Source organism: Heloderma suspectum, chromosome 4 (genome assembly GCF_057233095.1).
Source record: "Heloderma suspectum isolate Gila_16-S chromosome 4, 16-S_ref, whole genome shotgun sequence".
Classification (NCBI taxonomy): Eukaryota; Metazoa; Chordata; class Lepidosauria; order Squamata; family Helodermatidae; genus Heloderma; species Heloderma suspectum.
Genome location: NC_139461.1, coordinates 239742624 through 239757529, shown reverse-complemented (window position 1 = coordinate 239757529; position 14906 = coordinate 239742624). Strand labels below are relative to the sequence as shown.

Below are 14906 nucleotides of genomic sequence, written 5' to 3'. Positions count from 1 at the left end.
CTGGGAGGCAGGCCTGACAAGGCAGTACATTAGAATTTCTTGTCGTTGCTTGCAATGTTTTTGTTCCTGAATATTTTTTGCTTGTTTCTTTCCAATATTTTGTCCCTGACTGATAATGGAGGATTGGGATTCACAAAACGTTTGTGGGCAGCAGGGGTTTAGATGCAGAATGGCTTGGACCGGTGATGGAGTGGGAAATGTGCTTAAAGAAGAAACTGCACCCCCCGATTACTGGGTTGCTGTCGGAACTACTCAGTTCTGTACTCGGGGCCATTTCCTGCAATTGGCAATGGGGCTGCCATCTTAGAGATTCCTGCATTGGCTAGCCAGTCGTGAGCTTTTGGGTGAACAGGATCTTTATTTCCCACTTAGAGAGACGGCATGGACCTCTCGGCAAGCTCTACGGCCGGGTGCAGGCGTCTTCCGACTCACAGAAGTGCCATGCAGCAGTCAATGGCCGATCCCTTGTCAGTGGGGGGCATGGATCCTCCAGGTCCTGGCGTGAGAAATCCCAGAGCTCCTGCAGTCAAGCCCAGCACATGCTGGAGAGGACAGACAAGATGCCGAAGGACAACCTGTGGTAAGAGGGGTTTGGGTTCATTTATTTATTTATTACATTTAAATCCCACCTTTCTTCCATTGTGGAACTCAAGATGGCTACATGCAGTTTCCAGGTGGTCTCCCTTCCAAGCACTGACTGGATCCAGACCTGCTTAGCGTCAGTAAGGTGGTTACCTCACGTGCCTTCAGATCATGTCCTTGAGACCCTTGTTGGATAAGGATCTTTCTGGACAGCTCAAGCACTCCTTCTTGGACTGGACAGAATCTCTCTCTCTCTCTCTCTCGTCCCGTCCCCCCCCCCCATTTGGGGGAAGCATCCCAACTATATTCTGACTGGTTGGAGTGGAGGAAAGATTGGGAAAAGTAATCCCCTTCAGGGCATGAGGTGTAACCACGTGAAATTCACTATTTTCTGACATAGTAGGGAATCTGCATGAAGTTCTAGGGAATGCATATACATTTTCTTTTCATTTTTTTTCTCTGTATAGAAAGATAAGTGCTAAATTTACCTCTAGATTGCTACAGACCTAGCAATGGATAGGGTATTGCTTTTGAGATGGTTTTATATTTATATATTTATTTCATGGTATTCATTAGATTTATTAGCCACCCATCTGGCCGGCTACCCAACCACTCTAGGCAGTGTACAATACTAATAACACAAAATACAACGAATTTACATAATCAACTGAATGGTAGATCTTATTTTTATGAGGGGACAGTTAGGTATGATTCTTAAAGCATTGGCTTTTGATATATTATTAGATTTGATTTATTTTTAAAACGTGTATTCTGCCTTTCTTCCTTCAAGATGTGATTTCTACTGTAGTTGTAATCCAACAATGAGTAGTAAGAAATTAACCATAAAAATTCTAAGCTATTTAAGGAATACAATCTGATCCCATCATGATATGATTTTTGATGGTTTTATGACCTCTTTCTGTTAGTCACTTTGGCCCTCTCATGTTGTAGATGAAAGTAGGGAAAATATTAAATAAACATCCATCCATCCATCCATTTATTTATTTATTCCATTTCTATACTGCCCAATAGCCGAAGGTCTCTGGGCAGTTTACAGAAATTAAAAACACAAAGTACAGCATAAAACAATATAAAATATGAAAGCTTAAAACTACAATATAAAAGTATAACCAGAATAAAACCTAGCAGCAATTCAGAAATTTAAAATGCAGATTTAAAATAGCAGCGCTAAAAGACTAGAGTGCTAAAATGCTAGGAAAATAAAAAGGTCTTCACCTGGCAGCAAAAGGAGTACAACATAGGTGCTGGGCGAACCTCTCTAGGGAGCTTATTCCACAGCTGGGGTGCCACAGCATAAAAGGCGCTCTTCCTGGTAGCCACCTGCCTCACTTCCTTTGGCAGGGGCTCTTAGAGAAGGATCCCTGAAGAAGTTCCTAGGGTCCAGGCAGGTATATACAGTACCTACTAGTTTATGTAATGGCTAGCATTAGATTATGTTACTGCAACTATTTCTAGAGTCTCATGAGGGACAGATGGGTATTATCCTGGGATCATGCCAGCCCTATTGTGGCTACTAATGGGGCATAAGAACATAAGACGAGCCATGCTGGATCAGACCAAGGGTCCATTTAGTCCAGCATTCTGTTCACACAGTGGCCAACCAGCTGTCAACCAAGGACCCACAAGCCAGGCATGAGCGCAACAGCACCCTCCCACCCATGTTCCCCAGCAACTGGTGTACATAGGTTCACTGCCTCTGGTACTGGAGGTAGCACATGGCCATCAAGACTAGTAGCCGCTGATAGCCTTCTCCTCCAGGAATGTATCCACCCCTCTTTTAAAGCCATCCAAATTGGTGGCCATCACTACATCCTGTGGTAGTTACTGGAGTACTAGCGGAAGGTGATCTGAAGGCACTTGAGAGGTTCCTTCCTTCACCTTGACCTACTGCTGATGACTGAAGCTGAGCTGGGAGCTTGTTGTTAAGCACCGGGAGGACGTGTGGCATGTAGCTGTGAAGGCCCTCTGCTTTTCTAGGTTCCTTGACCTCACCTCATGGCCTCGCCCCTTTCCCTGACCGCCAGTTGTTTCATGGTTTACCAGCTTTTGTGCAGTTTTTCCCCATTCTAAAAGCTTGAAATGCCTCTCCTAAGGCTGAGTCCCTGGCCATAACAGCTTTAAGCTACAATATGCTTGTAATTTGGGCCATGCCCCTTTTGCCTTCAGCCACACCCACCACTGGAATGTGGCCCCGGAGAGCGTCTCCAAAATAGAGCTTGGTTCCCAGGTCAAAAGAGGTTCCCCACACCTGTTATACAACATATGGGCACTGTGCCTGATTGTCATGTCTTCCTCTTGTTTTCCTATCCCTTCTTGGTTCTTTCTTTTTGGGATGGCCTTTGGGTGCACACATTTGGAGCACTGGCCCAACCTCCTGTTAGGGGTCTATGGACACTGTTTGCAAAGTTGTCCAAGGTATCTCTCCATTGGGACTCAGCTACCCTGTTGACAAAGGCCTCCAGATACCTTCCTCTAAGGCTTTGGATGATATAAAACCCAGTACAACAGAGCGACAAGAGTGTAGCCTTGGTCAACTGAAGTGGGAGATCCTGCATTCTTTCAAGGTTTCCGACTTTATGCTTCTTCTCTTCTCCCAGTTTGTTTATGCCTGTCGTGAACCTAGAGAAGATCTCGAGCCTTCCGAAGCCAGACGGAGATGGAATCAAAGCCCCCCCAAAGTCTTCCCACTCCACCATCCCCCGACAGTCCTCTGCCAGCTCAAAAGAGGTCCTGGGCAAGCCCTCCTTGGTGGTGTCGCCAAAAGAAGCCCTAACATCGGCCAAGGCAGGGGGCAGCTCTGTTATACCTGCTGATGGCTTCAGCAGGAAACTGGAGAATGCTTCTACCTTGGGAGAGAAGGAGCCGGGCACTGTGAAATCTCTGAAAAAGATGGCACGTGAGTCCTGCCTTACTGTATATCACCTTTTATTTACTCAAGCCATGGGGGGGCACGTGCTTTATTCCAGCCTTCCCCAACCCTGGTGCCCTGCAGATGTGTTAGATTGCAGCTCCCATCATTCCCAGCCAAATGGCCATGCTGGTGGGAATGATGGGAGTTGCAGTCCGACACATCCGGAGGGCACCAGGTTGGGGAAGGCTGATTTATTCCCTTTCATACTGGTGCCTTCCCAGCTTTTGGTTTCATAAGGGTAAAATCTGATTTGGTAGTATTTCTGCACACAGCATTGTTTTGTTTCCCAGATTCTGGAAAAGTGGAGTGTCAAGGGTTATACTGCCGAGGCATACCTCTCTCCAAAATATGGGTTGTTCCAAGCTTCACCTGAGAGATAGTTATCCAAGCAGCAATCCATCCCTATCTGAGGCACCAGGATAAATGTTTCTTGTAGCTTTAGGGCAATGGATTCCAAAGTGCATCAGACTCAGTGTTCTGGACTTATTGCCCTGGAATCTTTGGGTGTGTCTGCCAGTGGGCTAAGACAAAGTTGGGTGGAAGCCCTGTGCTACCCTGTACTTCCTTGGCAATGTACAGTGGGAAAGAGAAGCAGCCATATATCTCAGCCAATTAGGACTCAAGGGGCCATATGTTCCCAACCAGTTAGGACTCAAGGGGCCATATGTTCCCAACCAGTTAGGACTCAAGGGGCCATATGTTCCCAGCCAGTTAGGAATCAAGGGGCCATATGTTCCCAACCAGTTAGGAATCCACCCCATGTGGCTGGGCATTTATCTGGTTTGAGCACCGACCACTGGATGGATGAGCAGGAAGGGCATACTGTGTGTGTCACCACAGTTTCTTGCATTGGACCAAGAGATGGTAGGATACCATATGAGAATCAGGCTTGGTATGAGACACTCAGCCACAAGAGGAAGTGGATTCAAGGGAGCCATGGAAGTAGTCTGTTACTTCAGGCTCACTTAAGCTAGGGTGACAAGCAAAGGTTTCCTGATGTCTCCTTTTTCCTTTGCTCTTTCAACCCCAAAGCATTTGTCTTCTCAGCACAATAAACACTATTTTGGTCACGGTTCTGGGCCAGAACAAGAAGGCCACCACACAAATCTATGTTGTGGTCCCTAAAGACAAGAACCTGTGTATGCAGGCTGCCCAATAACATACAACAAAATGTTGCAAGAAAAGAAATGTTGTTATACAAAACTAATTGCTCAGATCATTTTGTAAGTCTGTTTAACATGTTTCTGCAACTTTGACTGCAAGACTGGGAGTTTCTTGAAATGTAGAATTTTTCAGAGAGGGCTGCCTTAAAGGAGAAAAGGGAAACTGAGGCACTGGGAGGGAAGCTTCGCATGTAGTCAGGCACCAGGAGGCATGGAGGGATGAGCTTGTTGGAAATTCAGTTTTCCCTTCTGCATCTCATTATGTGTTTGTCCTCACAGGGAAAGAATGCGACTTAAACAGGCAATGTGGGGTGGTGAACCCTGAAACCAAGAAGGTTTGCACTCGGTTACTGACCTGCAAGGTACGGTGCTGCATTTGAGCCAGCTGCCTGTAGAAATTGGGGGGAAATGGGGGACAAGAGAATAATGCAATACGACCAGGAGACCTTGCCCACTTCTGCTTTCACAGCCCTGGTGGTATCCTTTCCATTTCTTTTCATCGCCCCTGCTCCTTTGCCTTCAATGGTAGCCTGACATGTGGAAATTTAGCAGCCCCAGTTTTCCCCATCAGTTACCTCTGTGCTAGGAAAGGCTTCGTCCGCTCAAGAGTGGAGCGAGGCTCCACCCATGTGCATGTCCTGTGGTGTTCCCTTCACTGTTAAACAGATCTTGCTGGAGCGTCCGTGGTTCTCAAGTGTTCAGCAGGCCTTTCTGCAGAGCTGTGGAATTTCACCCCAGTCCAAAATTGGGAGTCCAAAACACATGGACGGCCCCTGCCTGGGGAAGGCTGGTCTACCAGCTTTATTCATGCTCCGGAGCTTCCTTTTAAAAGACGGTTAGAATGATGGGGAACAAGTCCCTGATGAAAGAGTACTCCTGCATTGGCAACCAGACTACTGTGTGCTGCAATATGGCTTTGCCACATCTGTGCCATAGCATCATAAGAGTCCAGGGGTGCTTTGAAGGCCTTCTAGTCTAACCCTGGGCTCGATGCATGAAATCCAGAGCTACAGCATTCCCAAAAGATGGCTCTCAGCTCTCTGCTCAAAGGCTTCCGATGAAGGAGAACCTTCCTCCCCAAGTCATTGGTTCCGTTTTCGAAGCACTTTTACCATTAAGGTGTTGTCTCCTAATGTTCAACCCAAATCTGCTCTCCTGTGACAAACCCATTAGATCTAATGCTGCCCTCTAGGGCAACAAAGTCTTTGTTCTCTTTTAAATGTCATAATATTGCCTATTAACAGTAATGTGCCTGCCTGCTCAATAGTTGAGTGTCAGGCTGCTGTGTTAAAGGCATAAGAGCAGGGCCAGTTACAGAGAGAGGAGGGGGGAGGGAGAGGGGGGGAGAGAGAGAGAGAGGAAAAAGTGGCAGCCCTACCTTGAGGAAGTTGCACAGCCTCCATAGTAAAATTCAGGGGGAAAAGATTTTGCGATAAATAGTACACACTAATTCAGTGCCACTAAAGCCACCATTCTGCAAGCAGGTACAGGGTGGAGCACCGTTCCTATGAGGAAAGGCTATAGCAGCCTTCCCCAGCCTGGCGCCCTCCAGATATATTGGGCTACAACTCCCATCATCCCCAGCCAGCATGTCCAGCATGCTTTGCGAATTTTACCAATAAGTGTACAGGTCCTGCCCACCTTTGGGCCTGTGGTTTGCAAGACACTTCCAATGTTTAGCACAATAGGAAAGAGGCTAAAGGAATGAGGAAACTCCCCCTCATCTTTCCTGGTACAGCCAAAATATAGCACCTGAATTGGACCGGGGAGACCGAATTCCTTCGCATTGTCACGTTGTGGTGTGTTCCATGATGATGGCAAGTTAATGTTGCTTAATTATAAAGGCCTCTGCATGTGATCAGTTTAGACTTTTGGCAAAAGCAATCTTCCCCTTCCTTGACAACCTACTGAGCAGGAAAAAAAGGGACAGGGAGAAAGGGGGTCGGCATAATAAAAAGGAGGTGGCAGAAAAGGGGTGACCCACCCACTTTTGGATCTGGCCTTGCCCACCAATGGTTTTGGCCCTGCTTGCCACCAACATGTGGCCTCCAACAGATTACCCATGAAGGAATATGGCCCTCAACTGCCCTAGGGCATAATCCACTGGGGAGTTCTTCTGTGCAAGCTCACTGATTTCAGTGCAGCTTGTGCAGGATAACTTTTCCCAGGCATCATGCCTCTTATCTTTTTTCTGAACCAAGCATCATCTGTAGGTGGTTAATGAACTGAGGCTTCAAGTTAACATGTCCCGAGGTGGCTTCAGGGCTCCATATTAAAACAGTTTTGTGTTTATACAGCTAAGTGTACACGCAGGTGAAGACTGGGAAAAGCAGCTCTGCTCCAAACATTCAAGATACTTGCTGGATGTGCAATCTTTTTGGCCCCACATCTGGGGGACCTGGGGTGGCTGGGAGCTGCACATGCACCCACATGTACAGGAATATAATTCTTACCAGTTTGGACATTTTCCTGCCAAGCATAAAAAGCACAGCTCAGTTCTATGCATGTCTAACTCAGAAGTCTGAAGTTTAGTCAAAGGGAATTAATGGGAGGGGGAAAGTGTATTGATGGTTTAAGAGACTTGCCACAAAAAAAACACTACTAGTCGAATCTAAGCATCACAGAACAAAAGTCACAGTCAGGACAACAGAGTATAAGCAAGCCAAACACGCTGCATGAACAGATCCCCATGACACCACGTTGGATAATTTCACCATGTACTTCAGCTGCAGCCGCTGCAAGTAAAGCATCCATGTTGATGAAAGCTTTTCTCTCTCTTTTAACAATAAGTTAGTTTTAGTCCAGATGCACCTCTTTTTAAAATCCTGTTTAATGTTGGTGCAAATAGTGTTCTGCCCAGCTGTCCATCCGACACTTGTTTGACAATCAGCCACTCAGATTTATTAACACGTTCACGAATTGAGAATGTTGCCATCTTCTCACAGGACCATACCACCCTAGTTTTTCATGTGGAGAATTCCTTATTTGAAAGCCTCCACCATGTGAAAATCACATCCCCTACTGAAGCTTGCCTTCTCATAAAGCAGGCTTGAGAATGAACCTTCTCATAAAGCAGGCTTGAGAATGAACCTTCTCTCTGAGATGGTAGATTTTGTCACACTCTTGGCATGTACGCGTGAGCAGGTCCTGCGAAATCCTGTGCAGGGTGGTGGTGAACGTGTTTCGGCTGTTGCATCTAACCCATCTCTTTTGCCTGTGCCCTAGATCCATTCTGTACATCAGCGGCGCGAGGTGCAGGGGCGTGCAAAGGACTTTGATGTCTTAGTGGCTGAGCTGAAGGCCAATGCCAGGAAAGGGGAGTCTCCCAAAGATAAGAGCCCAGTGAGGAAGGAAGCAGCCTCTGAACGACTCTCGCAGGACTCCTCTTCACTGTCGCAGACATCATTGGTCCTGCCCAGCACTTCTCCTTGCTGCATAAAGCAACCCTATTCCCACTGTGCGCTTTCAAGGTAAAGCAGGGGGAGGAAGTTGAGCCTGTGCGTCTTGAATTCAAGCGGCCTAGGAGGAAGTTGAGCCTGTGCGTTTTGAATTCAAGCGGCCTAGAGATTCCTTGCTCAACCACAAACGTGACAAGGCCTTGAAGGAGGGTGATGCTTCTTTGGTGATTTTTCAGGAGTGGGCTTTGTCCACAGATACATAGTACAGAGCAGGGATGGGCAGATGTTTAGGCCTCCAATTCGCCTCAGCCAGCATAGCCAGTGGTGCAGCATGGTTGGAGTTGTAGACCAAAACATCTGGAGGACCACAAATTGCCCACCGCTGGAGTGAGTGTGTATATATATGCATATGTGTGAGTATTTTTATAGAGATATTAAATGTCCTAGTCGTGGAGCCAATAATATATCTACCACAGTTTGAAGAAATCCTGTTCTTGGAGCTCCTGACCCCATTATCCTCCTCTGTTGCTTCTAGGTCTTGGGTTTCCTCAGAGAGTGACCCCGACGACCTGCCTACCACCTCTCGCGAAGTCGACCACCGGTTCTACTCTTTCCCAGCACCCAAGAACACCGGCCGGGTTTCGAGCGAGGAGAGTGAGGATGACGGAGCAGAGGAGTCCCGCAAGCTGGATTGCCATTATGCAACACGGTCGCCACGCCCCCAGGCGGTAAGCAGCAGACTGGCACCGGGGCTGCTCTCTAGAAGCCTTCCCCAAACGAGCACCTGCTGATTGTGTTGGACTACAGGTCCCATCATCCCCAGCCAGCATGGCGATTGCAGGCCAGCGAGTTGGGGAAGGCTGCTGTACAGACTTGGTCCTTTATGTCTTTGAGGTGAGATACGTACGCCAAATGCCACAAAAGGAACGCCATGGGGGAGTGGGATGTAGGACCCCAGAACATAGGAAGCTGTCATCTACCGAGTCAGACCATTGGTGCACTTAGGCCAGGGTTGTCTGCTCTGATGGTAGCTCTTCAAGGCCCCAGGAGGAGGTCTTCTCCCCACCTTGAGATCCCTTTAAGTAGATACGCCAGGGAACAGTGGAGGCTGGTGGCTCCAATGTCAGTGGGGCAGTGCACCTGCTCCGGGTTTCAGTCCAAGCCAGTCAGAAGCCTAAAGGAGCGTCACACCTTGGACAGCTCCTCTTGCGTTCTGACTGGTTCTGACAGAACCCTGGAACAGATGCGCCACCCCACTGACGCTGGAGCCACCAGCCTCCACTGGCAGGGATTGGACCTGTAGCCTTATGTATATGCAAAGCATATGCTCTATTGCTGACCTATGGGTTGGATCCAGACTGTTAATTTCCCACTGAAAACAATAGGACAAGTGCAACTAACTTAGCCTGGTTTCAGCCCTATGAGTATTTTGATAACTTTTTGCATTTGGAGCTGGGAAGATAAAGTAGACAGAATGGATAACTTCCTTTGTATTAGCAGCTTCCCACCCACCCCTGGGTAAGACTACAGAACGTGCTTCTTGCATGCTGCTTGTATTCCTAACGCTTTCATCCTCCCTTCCCCCCACCTCCTCCAAACAGTTCTGCACTTTTGGAAGCAGGTTGGTGAGCCCAGGGTGCTATGTGTTCAGTCGACGGCTGGATCGATTCTGCTCTGCACTCAGTTCTATGCTGGAGAGACATCTCAGCTCACACATGTGGAAGTAAGTTATCCTAGGGGAACACAGATCAAATTCCGGCATTAATTGGTGGGGTGTGTTAATGCTCTTGCGCACAGTTGCATACATGCCTGTGCATATGCCCTGGGAGATGACCATACTATCTGTATGTAGGAAGATGTCATTCCCAGATCACAGAATTATGTAGTCTCAAGTGCATGTTGGACACAGATCGTGATCGAGCAACTCCTGGCCCCACTCTGTGCTGCAGCTCTTGTTTGTCTAGTGGGTAGAAAATGGACACCAGAAACAACAAGCCAGTGTGGTGTAATGGCAAGAGTGTTGGACTGGGAGCCGGGAGATCCGGGTTCTAGTCCCCACTCAGCCATGGAAGCTCACTGGGTGGCTTTGGGCCCGTCACAGACTCTCAGCCCAACCCACCTCACAGGGTTGTTGTTGTAAGGATGAAACAGAGAGGAGGAGGATCATGTAGGCCACCTTGGGTTCCTTGCAAGAGGAAAAAGGGCAGGATATAAATGCAATAAATAAAATAAATAATAAAAAATAAACAAGCAGTTGTGCATACATTCTTACCTATTGGTTTCTGTACCAAGAGGTAACTGCTGCTCTCTACTGGAGCTGCAGAACGATGATTTTGGATTTTAAAAGAGGCTTATTAGAGTCTGGAAATGCTCCCTGAAAACAAATAGCTACAGTTTGGGGCCAGTTCATTGAGCCTTTCAACTGCTTCAGTGCAATTTTCTTCGTGATGGCAATGTGATCAGACCAATGTGACGATCACAACACCTAAAGCCAGTTCAGAGAGGAGGGCTCCTGCCACATTGCAGATGCATTTGCCCCTGTTTGCAGTCCCTCCACCCCAAATAACTGAATGGGGACATGCCAAAACTTGATGGCAAATAGGCTTTTTTTTTTTTTTTGCTGCCACCAAATTCTGCAGGCTGGTGGCAGCAGGAGTGTGGCCCATGGGGGAGGATGGGACAAAAATGGCCCATGGAGTTCCCAAAGTTGCCCACCCCTGCTCTAAGCAGTGACAGGAGAACTGAGAGGGTAGTGAATGGGTGGGGAACCAACTAGTAATCTTACTTGGAAACAGTTGGCAACTATCCTGGGGAAAATACCACAAAGATATAATGTGTGCTCAAAGTCCAGGAGAATTTCTCTTTTTCCCTATCTAGGAGTCTTTCATCAAGATAGACACGTTAGAAAAATTATTGAGGTCATGATCACTTATATGAAAATACTGATTTATTTGTTATATTTATATCCCACCTTTCCTCCAAGGAGGAGCATACAAGATCCTCCTTCTCCTCTCTGTTTTATCCTTACAACAACCCTGTGAGGTAGGTTAGGCTGAGGGTCAGTGACTGTCCCAAAGTCACCTAGTGAGGTTCATGGCTGAATGGGGACTCTCCCCAGTCCCAGTCCAACATTCTAACCACTATACCACTCTGGCTCCATGAAATTCAGTGGGATTTCTTTGTGAGTAAGCAAGCTTAGATTGTAAGTTGTTAATGGGTAGAGCAGCCTACCCTGTCTCCTTGTGTTCTGCTGGGACCAAAGGTACGGTACTGCTACACCACGAGAAGAGCCCGTGTATTCATCATGTGCTCAGCCCAGGGGCTAGGCAAGTCGAAAATGCAAAATCAATGTAAAACTGACACCTCCACCTACCAGGGTCCTTGGAAACTCCAGCAGTATTAATTAATTAATTAATTAAACAAGTGGTTAATTAATTATTAACCACTTGTTTAAGCCACTCAGTAACTGAAGTTCTTTGGTTGGTGTACAAATTAGAAACATAAAATACAAGATGACCATAAAATGATGACAATAAAGCAGGTCAGTTAAAAGGAAAATAAAACCACCAGCAGCACATAATAAAACGAAAGTAGCAGCGATACATGTAATAAAATGAAAGCAGCAGCGATAAAACAGTGCAAAGATCTAAAAACACTAAAAAACAGTTCCTAAAATGCCTGTGAAAATAGAAAGGTCTTCAGTTGGTACTAAAAAGGCCATCTCTTCCACAGAAGTGGTATCCGGAGAACACATCTGGATCCTTGGCACTCATTGAAGATCAACTACACATTTATCATGTGGGGGCGGGGGGAGGGGAGAAGTCTAGAAAGGCCCCAACATCCAGATCCTATGCACACTTACTCAGATGCAAGTATGCATAAGAGCAGATCAACTGAGTTCATTGGGACTTACTCCAAAGTAAGTGTGCCTAGGATTTACAGCCAAAATCAATGTTTTAAAGACATGTACAAATAAATGTTAACTTGTATGTAGATATATGTTTAGCACTTGTTAAGTGCTTGGATGAAGGGAGCAGACCATGCAGTGAAGCTCTCCTTTTACAGCTTTGTTATCATTTTGCTCCAGCCATGGCTGGTAAAACCCTCTTATTCCTTCAGTTGACCTGTTAGTCCCTGATGTTTTGCTGGGCTTTTTAGCCTCACTCTCTCCAGTAGGTGGCACTGGACTCCAGGGTTTGATGATGCCTCCTTCATTGAGGGACAAGGAACACACATCTGAACAAAGGGAAGGCAAACACCCAGAGGGAGATGAAGGGGGGGGGGGGGGCTGTATTTTCAGACGTGTGTTTGTAAAGGTATTTGGACCTGAGAGCAGACTAGGGCAAAGAGGATGGCTTTGGATCTAAAAAGTATGGGGAGAGAGGGAGGCAGGATCCACTTCTTAACTCTTTCTTCCCCCTTTATTGGCCCCACCAGAAGGATCCCTCCAGCTGCTGATCACCAGATTCTCTCCACGCCACCTCCTGTGCTTCTGGGCTTCTCCAGCACTTCCCAGAATTGCAGCTCCTCCCTGGTTTGCAGCCTCCCCCATGGCCTCCCAGGCAGGGCCTCTGTGTCTTGTGCGGCGTCAGCAACGGTGGCCTCCCGGGACAGCCGCAGTCACCACAGCCTGAACTATGCAGTGGGCTCTCCCCACGCAGCGGCCGCCTGCAGCCAGTCTGACTGCCTGGGGGGGAGCCAGTCCATCACCTCCCCGCTCCCAGCCAACACCCCTTCACCGTCGTTCAGCAGGTTGCCTTTGACCAAGGCCAGCAAATCCTCCAAAGCCAAGGAGACAGCTGGCAACCTGGAGCCAGAGGCTTTGGCCCGCAAGCGCAAGCTGTCTCCCAGTGCCCCCGCTAGCCCACCGTACAAACAGACCTGCTTTCTGGATCTTGGCAAGAGCAAGGCAGCCGGCTGCCAGGTCTCCCACCCCCCTGCCAAGGCCAAGCCATCTGTGATCTCTTCCTCCGTGCTTTCCCTGAACGGAACCGTCTCTGTGGGTGCCAGAATCAAGCGGGTCAGCCACCTGGACTGCAGGGCTCCTAGCCATGCACCAGTCAAAGCGTCACAGCTGGAGAACCGGGGCTCCTCGCTGAACGGGCCAAAAGCACTGCAGGCCAACTGCATCTCCGATGAGGAGGCCAAGAGACGCAAGAACACAGCCACCTACTGTAGGCCGGTGAAGGCCAAGCACTCTCCCTCTCCCTTGCCTTCCTCTTCCTCGTCTGATTTAGGTGGCTCTGTCAGAAGGAAGAAGCCAGTGGTTTCCTTGGGCTTTGAGGAGAAGCAGAACACAATGAAGGTAAGTTGTTGTCTTGTGCAGTCCCGAGTGTACAGCTCACCTTTTTCTCCCACCACCAAGGGATTTGTGTCGGCTGCTGCTTCTCCCTCACCAGCCTTGGGCCACAAAGTCTGCCTTCTAGCGCTGGCTGTCACAAGGCTGGCTGCTTCTTAACTGTGACTTTCCGTAATATACCGCCCCCGAGATCTAACAAATTAAAAGTTAAGATTTACATCACCACACATACATCCCACTGTGTGGTGGGATATATGTGTAAACTGTGCAGCCTGTAGGAAGAGTTTCAGACAGTGTTCAAGTGACATTTAAAATACTTTTGGTCATCTGTGTTCAACTGCGGTGTTTTGCTAGACATGCTTGCTTTTGTAACATGTTTGCAAAGGAAAACAACAAGAAAGGAGAATGCTGTGGAACTCCTCCTTAACTCTCACTAATTTCTAAAGCTGCATACTTTTTATTAGGTTGGTAAGCTTTATTCAGTGGATTTGTCTACTAAACCTTGGATTGATTAATTTGTGGGGCCAGTTTTCATCTGTGGTCAGAGAGCTAAGGACACACACGTGTTTGTGTGTGTGTGTGGGGGGGGGGCGCTATTTGAGGCTATTTTGATTCTGGTGTGGTGTAATAGTGAATGAAAAACAAGATTTTAAGGATGGGCTTCCCTAACAATATGTTTGAGCTTTGTTTTATTACATTATAAAGTATTTATTAAAGTTCTATACCACTCAGTAGCAAATGTCTCCTGATGTGGCTATCAATTTTATTTAAAATGCATCTAGTATAGACATTTTGCCAATGTTATTCAATTTAAATACATTTGCAATCAATGAAAAGTCAAATAATCCACTACATAGATTATTTCTACTGGACAGCTCTACTTTTTATCACAGCCATAGGAGTGGGACTACTTGTGTAAAAAAAAAAAAAAAAAAAAGGCAGGGTAAGTGAGTTGATGCTTTTATTGAACTAATATTTAAAATGCTAGAATCAAGCTTCCAATCGACAAAGAACACTTTTCCATTCCTGCATGTTTTCAGAGGGAGTGGGGAAAAAGAAACCATGTATAAGCTAGTGTTCCCACCTTTCTTTTTCTGCTTCTTCAGTCTTAAAGAGCAATGCGAACGACCCCATCCTTTTTCTTGGCAGAGGTTGTCTGCCTTTAAGAGCTGCATAACAGGCATAAATTCACAAGCAGATTTTTCCTGGCCTGAAGGTGCAGTCATAGGAAAATAGCTTCACCTGCTGAATATCTTCCATAAAGCAGCTGTTAGACACAGATCCTCAGCAGGAGAAAGATAGCAATCTTAGCTAAGGGTTATTTGATGATGCAGGAGCAGAAATGTTTAAGCAGGAGCTATGTTAATTATATTGAAGACAGTCAGGTATTGCTCAGAGGGACCAGTTTGCACAAATCCCCATAAATAAAACTGAGGGGAGAGGATTGCACAATATATATTGCAAACAAACTCTAGAATTATTACAGACCATATTTCTGTCTCCAGTATTAGTCAGGTCTCATGTAGAGAAGG

At 47.0% G+C, this 14906-nt stretch overlaps 1 protein-coding gene across 3 annotated transcripts in view; it reads left to right on the top strand.

The window, feature by feature from the left end:
- Positions 1–14906, top strand: part of ATXN7L2 (ataxin 7 like 2) — a 28925-nt gene that overhangs the window by 9346 nt on the left and 4673 nt on the right. For 2 of the 3 annotated variants that reach the window (XM_084852872.1, XM_084852874.1), the window contains 7 exons: positions 373–580; positions 3201–3499; positions 4957–5039; positions 7903–8147; positions 8611–8803; positions 9677–9798; positions 12513–13380. In XM_084852872.1, coding sequence (XP_084708998.1) covers positions 373–580; positions 3201–3499; positions 4957–5039; positions 7903–8147; positions 8611–8803; positions 9677–9798; positions 12513–13380 — 2018 coding nt within the window. Of the gene's footprint in view, positions 1–372; positions 581–3200; positions 3500–4956; positions 5040–7902; positions 8148–8610; positions 8804–9676; positions 9799–12512; positions 14286–14906 lie in introns of those variants that run through there. The other variant, XM_084852873.1, reaches the window with a different exon arrangement.